Consider the following 8361-nt stretch of genomic DNA (forward strand, 5'->3'; position numbering starts at 1 on the left):
GCAACGCGTTTGTATGTACTTGATTAACTTGTTCTCAGCTATGTCAGAAGAGCCACCCCTTAAGAACGAAACACTGGCTCTTACCTTTCTCTGATGAAGTCTGTCAGCTCCTTGGAGGAAATTTGACCGTGCTTCATGTTATGGTAGAGCACATCGAAGCCATTATTTTTTTCCCCCTGTGTTTGAGAGACATAAAAGAGGAGAGACACGTCAGACAGGAGAAGAGGAGAAAAAAAAAAATCCAGCACTCCAAGAAAACACCTCCGTTATCGATCGTTTGTTACCATTAGGACTTTTTCTACGAGCAGCGTTCTCGTTGTCTGTGCGGCCTCCAGCTGCATCTGCAGCAGCCGCTGGTCCACCATGCACATCCTGGCCATGTTTTAGCCTGCTGGCGCTTCAGCTATATGCCGAGTACATCTGAGGCGCCAGCATATAATGTGTCTGTGTTACAGTAACCATGCCACCGACTGACAGTGTCCTGTTGCAGTGGTGCTTTAAAAATGCAAACAAACCTCTGAATAATTAATATCAAAAAGAATTTCAAGGTTTGAAAAAATTATCAGTAATCATAAATATGCTTTATTCATTCTACTGATGATTATTTTTTCTCTGCTTTTTTTTTTTTTTTTTTAAACACCTGAGCTGTCAACAGTGAAAATAACAATAGTAATGCCCGAAGTGACAGATCTGGATCCTGCGGAGGGACTCATTTATCGAGCCCCGTCCTGTATTAGAGCTACATCGGTGAATCAGCTTTATGGAGCTTATGGGTTTGTTGTAGATTTATACTGATACTGCTTTCAGTGTATTTGCTGACTAAAATATAAGACGAAACTGCAGCATGGACTCGATTTCATTTCCTTTTGAAACAGTCGGTTTCTCCGCCAGGAAGTGCTGACATGGATTTTTTTTTTTTTTAACTCTGACATTTATGTTCCCTCGTGTGGCCAGATGTAAATAGTGTATGTGGTGTATATGTAACACAAGTTTACATTTATGAACTTTAACGTTTGATGAGATTTCCACTTCAAATTTAGCCTGGACACATAATCAGGAAGCTTCAAATTTTCAAAATAAGAGCTCCACTGGTTCTGTAAAATGAAATACAGATCAATTACAAAAGTTGTTCCTTCCAGCCTTTAAACTTCTACTCTGGAACTTTATCCTCCACACAGCTTAATCTCAGTCTCGCTGTCCCTTCTGAGAAGACAACGAAGAAGATTAACTTTACTTCCTCATCGCTCTCCGTTGAGCTGGTGCTTCGGTGAGGGAGGAAACGTACAAATCGTGCCTTGCAGCTTATCTATTGTAGAAGGCATATTATCTAAAAGAATAACAGACCAAAAGAGTAAAACAACAGCCAGTGAATTCACATCTTGATTAACGTAGCTTGGGCTAAATCGCCTATTTTGCTCAGAGGCCTGACACACAACCTTTACCCAAGAGACGATGCCAAATATTTTCAGTAAACCAATAGGCTGAAGTTGATATGACAGCGTCTGTGTGAGATAATCCTCATTCTCATTCTTGCATGAGTCTGTGCACCAGCATTATTTCCCCTCAACACGAGACTCTTTTCCGTTGATTTCCTGATTCCTGGAGCAACCTGCTGTCAGCAGTTTGGTGCAACTGGGCTGTGACATCAGCTCTGTTTCAGCCTTGTTTTTCCACATGGACAAACATTAAAAGGTCAAAATGAAGCTCGCTCCGAGAGCACTGAATTAGGAAATCAAACAGAGATAAAAAGACAAGAGTCCCTCTCTGGGCGGCAGCTCACTGAACACTGAGATAGTTTAATCACCATTAAAACAAATGACCTTTTGATTGTTGCCCTGCATGACAGAGGCAGGAAAGTGACACACACACACACACACACACACACACACACAACATCCCAGTTCAATTTCACTTGAACTATAAGGAACACAAAGCGAGGGGAACATTGGCCAATCAATCCACAAAACAGGGAAGTGACAAAAGTCAGTGAAAACACAGCAACAGGAAGAAAAGTCTATTCTGTACAACGGCTGCGCTCAGGAGGAATGTGTTATCGATGAATACAAAAATAAAAATATAAAAAACAAACACGGGAAACAGCTCAGGGTGTTTTTTTTTTTCTTTTTCTCCCAACCAGGTTACAATGCAGGAATTGATTTTGGGCAATTCAATTCTTCGATATTCCTGTTGGGTTTGTGTGTTTGATGTGTGACAGGAGATGTGTTAGCAGTTTATCTACATCCTCATCTGGAGGCTCACTGATCAAAGGCCGGACACTGAGCGTTTAATAATCCAACCACACATTGTGCAATTCAGACGTGCTCATTATTCTTGGATTTTGATGGTGAGGTTTTTGCCCCACCCTGAAGGGAGGAGACCGTCCCGAGAGGTTAACACACGTGTCAATCATGGGCAGTTTGAGCAACGGCACAGTTTGCAGCTGAGGCGGCTTCCCACAGCCAGCTGGAGATCATGAAGAGAGTCCATGCCAACATGATCACTCGGAGAAACGGGGCTCGCTGGCTGTGTTGCACAGCACACAGGGGACATTGCGTCTCTGTGTGTTTAAAGCTGAAAAAGAGAAAGTTACAGCCCAGCAACCAGACGTCTGAGGTCATGGCTGCACGTGCACCAAAGCTCATACTGCGAAAAGTGGTCTCACTATGTAGCAGTTAGTTAGCTGGTGACCTCAGGCGGAAAAAAAAAAAACGCCAGATAGCTCACATATTCTATAAAATACAGCAAACATCAGGTCGGGGAACGAGAGAGGTGATTTAGGTTGAAACCGGCCTGTTTTGGGTTTTTCTTTCCAGGAAAACTGACACAACCTTGTACACTGACTGACTGAGACCTGCTGAGGGGACAAGGAACTCTGAACTGAAGTTCTACAACAGCTTAACATGAGCGAAAAAAGCTTTGACTATTGATTCTGCCACCTGTTTCCTGAAAGTGATTTAACCATCCGATTTCCCTCCAGCATGCTGTTCTGCTCCAACAACTGACGAGCTCATAACCGATTAAACATTAGGAAAACTACTCAACTCTAAAATCCAACAGAAACACAAACAGCATCACACAGAATCTTAAACTGAGCGACGGCGTTCTCACCAAAAGAAAAGTAAATCAACAACTATTTGGATTATAATTAAATGCTTCTGCCTTTTTTCTTTTTTTTTTTTTACATTCTGCAATAACATGACGGCGGCATGACTCAAGAAAATAACCACCAGATTAACTGACACTAAAAACTGTCAGTTACAGCAGAGGAAACTCTATCTAGTATCCTATCAGCACACGTATGATATATATATATATATATATATATATATATATATATATATATAGCACATGGCTTTCTCACCAGGCCTCTGTCTCCTGTGTCAAAAAGAAGAGTATGAGACGCAGGCCGTGGTGTCATTAAACAGCTCTGTTCAGTACATACGGTTATAAAGCCATGACAGTGTCTTTACACAAAACGACAGTAACAACAGCACCGATGTAGTTACACCGCGAAATCAACACAAAAGAAGGACAGAAAAAGCCACGCTGCTAACACCCTTTAATCTGAAATACCAGCTTAAAAAGACAGATAAAGAAAAGCCCAGAGCTGCAGCTTATCGTGTAACATCTGCAGGGCAGAGGAAGACAGGAATTCATCATCTCTCCGTCAAACTACGATACCAGCTTTAATTTCCTGTGTGTGGGGAAGCAAGCGTTTATTGCCTAACAGCCAATAATTGAACCCATGACATGGAGAGTCCTTCTTAACTAAGTGTTACACCGCTGCTCCCGCTTATTTCAGGACACTCATCTGCTGCCTGTTTATTAGGAACGCCTCTCAAAAACTGTTGCAGTCTAATACAACAATTCACCATCAAGTCCACAGTGAACAGTGTCTTTAATTCAAGTTATGAACCACTTAAAAGATGTAGATTATGTTTCTGTTATTGAGCCTACAAAGGGGTCTGACTGAACTGAGCAAAGGCGTCACGATAGTCTATGATTCATGAAATGAAATATTAATATTGTGTTAACAATACACACAATTATATGATGATGGCAGATGCAGAAATGCGGTATCAAATTTGCAGGAGCTACTATAAAATATAAACAACAAAATAAAAAGTCTCACAACGTTGTCACATATTTTTAGCCCCATGTGTGTTATTGTTGTATGTATAGTTAATCTGCGGCCATTTCACTATACTTATATTTTTGTTAAAAAAAAAAAAAAAAAGGGACAAAGCACACAATAAGTTATTAATAATATAGCATTTTAATTTTTTTTATTTCTTTTAGATCTCACACTAAATATTATAGTGGTTTTCAGGTAGTTGTCCATTGTTGTGTGTCCACAGGCGTGTTAAGTTGTAGCTAGTAAAGGCCTCCATTTCTGAGACTTCAGTATTGATTAATGACCTACAGCAAATGTTTGAGCTCTGTGTTTAGTTTCCAGGCTGTTCAAACCTGCAGCCGTGCAGTGAGTTGGGACACGGGTACCCAGAGGGAGCTCTCAGTATAACGATATCATTAAGAATTCTTCTTGTCACAGAAAACACATGACGAAAAATCTGTGACAGTTTTCCTTCATTTCACTTCATACTGCATTAAAGCTCGCTGGTATTTGGGTTGCAAAGGGGGACAACTTCCAAAACAAACCAGCTATTATTAAATTATAAGAAACACTAACACCGACAGCTGACTGTGTGGAGACTTTTTAAGTGTTCACTCTACAGATTCATCACATGAAGGTGCAAAATGTGTCACAGGTTGGCTCAGAAAGTTGGAAGTTTTGGACCGGTAATGGTAATTTCCACTAGCAACTGAGTAAACCAGGAAAAACGTGAAGAAGGATTAGGAGTGACCCAGCCAACATGACTCATGAGCTTCTGGACAAATGTTCAGGTGCGAGCAACGTGGAGATGAATGAGGGAACACCTCCTCTCTCTCTCCAGACTGAAAGCGCCAGAACCTGCAAGCTCCTGACGGGCAGACTGATGACATCAGAGCGTCTGCCCTGGGTCATGTGACCAGTGACAGTCTGGGAGAGGTGCACAGAGCTGTCGCAACTCATCTGCCCTGCAGCAAAACAGTATGGAGTGTATGTGGGAAGCACACACACACACACAAGCTGGGCTTTGGTTGTGCCATAAACATAAATGCACAAGGGCTTGACCACTTCTTCCCCAGAACAGGTTAGTGGAATACAGCTCATGACTCATTTGACCACATCGAACATCAGTGTGCATGTAGGATTTCTCAATGGGAGGCGTGGGGGTGGGGGTGGCAAATGACAGCAAACCAACATGATGAAGGATTTCTGTTTAAAGCAAAAGCAAAAGTCAATGTTGACTAAGATCTCTGCACCCTCTGGGAACACTGTAGAGACTTCAAGCAGTTCTCATGGCTCAAGCTCAACAAGACCTTCCTCTGAGGCAATATGGCGGCTGCTTTGTTTGTGTGTTTGAGGCTCAGCTGATGAAAGGGGGCCAGCCGAAAGGAAGCATGTCATGTCAGAATACTGACCGTTTCCTCTTCTGACCTCAGCCTTTGCTGTGTTAACGCAACACTTCACACGTCTGAGCATAAGCTGTGCGAGAAAGTAGCAGAGCACAGACACCAGGGAGAAGGCGGCTGACTGGGGGCTGTTGGCGCTATCAACACTGTTTGCTTATCACACTGCCATCTTATTTTCCCATGACAGGCTACAGGCTAACAGACTCCACATTAGACATAAGCCCATCATGGATACAGGCTTGGAACTGGAGCATTAGCTTCTGGTTCCACTACCTGCAGCCACACTAATCAGTATTTCAGGACTAGAGGGCAGAGAGACACACAGTTCACTTTTACAATAAAAGCTTTCATCCTCAGACCACAGGGAATGATACTACTCAAGCTCATTGAACAAGCAAAAAGAGAAAAATGGGAAATGAGACCTACAAGTAAATATTGTGAGTGGAAACGCTGCACCAAGTGACCAATGAAGTGCCAAAACACAAGACAGAAAAACAACACGGCTGTACCATGTTTGGCTCCTAATTTCAAAAGAACTTGTTTATTCAGCTGAGGGGGGAGAAATTGTCTGCACCACAGAGTCAAGCCAAGATTACATAAAAGGAAATGAAACGCCTGAAATATGTTTGCAAGAGTAAAAGAGGACATGAGGAAGTTACAGGTGTGTACACCTGAAGGCTGTGGAAAACAAAACAAAAAAAAACAACAAGAAACTTAAGCCAAGCGTGTCTGTCTCTGCTTGTGGTGATGATTTGTAGTCAAGTCAAAGGGAAATGGATGCGTCTCCTGATGCCAAGTGTGTCGTGCGTGTGTGTGTGCCTTGCATGTTAAACACACAGCTGATCTTTGCCATCACTGGATTCTCTTGTTGCCCCACTGCAGGGCACAAAGGGCAGATTGAAGAATCAGGAGCGTCTTGGATCTCCTCTTTTCCATTTAGCTAATGATGAAGTCTCCTTTGGACATAAAAAGGCTATTGAGGTTGACAGCATTGTACTTTCACGTCATGCAGTTTTCAGTCAGCTTAGTCAGCAGCTTGAGCTAAAAAGTAGAGCTGCATTTAAAATTAAAATACAGACACTATGTTGATGACATTTCTCACAGAGGACATGCACTACTCATCGTGATAAATAATCTAAGTACTATATTTCCAAAAGCTGTTTCTACAGCCGATCAGAGAAAAATGACTTGTGTAATGCAAAATATCTCATTCAGCTATCCGACTGATCCAGTGCCATTAGTGAGAAAGTGAAAAATAAGACCTCATCAAAGACACAACAGCATGCACACATGTTCAGATATGACTCAGTGTAACTAAAAATACACAACATGGACTACATTTTCCCCAGAGCAGTACATGACCGAAGTTAGAGCTGCTGATAACAGCGTGTTTTGGGCCAAATGAGAGACAGACTGCTAATGAAATTAAACTTTTACACTCAAGCTGCGAAAACACAGCCACGTCAAATAATGACCAGCAGAGTAATGACCTGAGTTTAGCAAATAAAAACAAACTGCAAGCATGGTGATACTGCAACAGCACGGAAATATAAATTATTAAAATATTAAAACATCAAATAAATAAAAAAGGTGAATCGGTGTTTTTTTTTTTTTTTTAAGCTAAACATCTGGCCTCTCACTGAAACTTAAGTTACGGAAGAAAATGACGCGTAACGGCTGTGATTGACAGGCGAAGGCGACCAATGGGATTCATGGAACTGACCATCAACATTCCAAGCGAACCAGCGGCGGCCAATCAGTGGGAGCGGTGAGGCGAAAGGGGGGCGGGCTTCCCTGAGTTTTTTTTTTTTTTTCAAGTTAGATGGACTCACAGAGGCCCAAATCCCAGAATGGCTAAAATAATATATATTTAAATATATAAATATATAAATCACACAAAGCAACATGAACCATGAGCCGGGGAACGCTGACCGGTCAGGCCCCCGGCGCTTGGAGGGCGGTTAGCCCAACAACCGGGCCACCGACCCCCCTTCCCGTCCCTTCCCGTCCGCCCAGCAGCGGGAACAGCGCTTCGTCCGGGGCTGACACGGACATGGTCGGGAGGGAACACCGTCAGGGAATAATAGGGAACCATCGCCGGCGGAAAGAAGGAAAAACACGACCTACCCAGAAACTCTCCAGGAAGAACGGCGCTATCATCTTGTCTCGCTGCTCGGGAAGATCTCTTTTACCGCAACTTTGGGAGCGTCAATCATCCGCCGTCCTTCTGTGGCCCCCCTCCCCCCGAAAAACAACAACAACAACAACAACAACACAAACCTCCTCTCTGTTCTGTCTGCCTTTCTCTTTCTTTCTTTCCTTCCTTCTCCCTCCCCACCTTTAAACTCCACCTCCAGTCGGCAGCACCGTGCCGGCCGTTGCCCCCCTCCACCCCCACTCCTCCTCCTCCTTCTTCCCGCAGACAGGCAGCGGGATCCGGGCGGAACAGCGCTGCTAATGGCGGCCGGAGGGAGTGGATGTGCTGCCTTCAGGTGCTGCGCGTAAACTCCAACACCGATGGATGGGGGGGGGGGGCAATTTAATGAGAAATTAATTAACTAATTAGAATAATAATAATAATAATAAAAAAGGTTTGCATGTACATTTTAGATGATAGGAATATAATTCGTTGCCCTCTGGAATATATATGCCAAATGTGTGTGTATATTAAATATTATGGGATATATGCCCCTTTTGTTCTGAAAATAAATTCAATAAAAATGTAAATATTTTATGGATCTGTCTTCAGAGATAAGTTCTTCATAAGATCAACTCAGATGGATGTGTTGATTCCATTATTGTGTTAGAAATTAAGTGCAAATTGTCATTATTCTACATTTTTAT

The 8361-nt window shown here is 42.7% G+C and overlaps 1 protein-coding gene across 2 annotated transcripts in view; it reads right to left on the minus strand.

Annotated features, from left to right (window-relative positions):
- The window catches only part of LOC115051683 (FCH and mu domain containing endocytic adaptor 2), a 35198-nt gene extending 27330 nt beyond the window's left edge, over nucleotides 1-7868 (minus strand). For both annotated transcript variants that reach the window (XM_029515242.1, XM_029515241.1), the window contains exons 1-2: nucleotides 7645-7868; nucleotides 85-176 (exon numbers count right to left, since the gene is read on the minus strand). In XM_029515242.1, the coding sequence (XP_029371102.1) occupies nucleotides 85-176; nucleotides 7645-7677 (125 nt within the window). In that variant the 5' untranslated portion in view covers nucleotides 7678-7868. The remainder of the gene's footprint in view (nucleotides 1-84; nucleotides 177-7644) is intronic.
- Nucleotides 7869-8361: the final 493 nt, after the last annotated feature.

This window comes from Echeneis naucrates, chromosome 12, assembly GCF_900963305.1.
Source record: "Echeneis naucrates chromosome 12, fEcheNa1.1, whole genome shotgun sequence".
NCBI lineage: Eukaryota > Metazoa > Chordata > Actinopteri > Carangiformes > Echeneidae > Echeneis > Echeneis naucrates.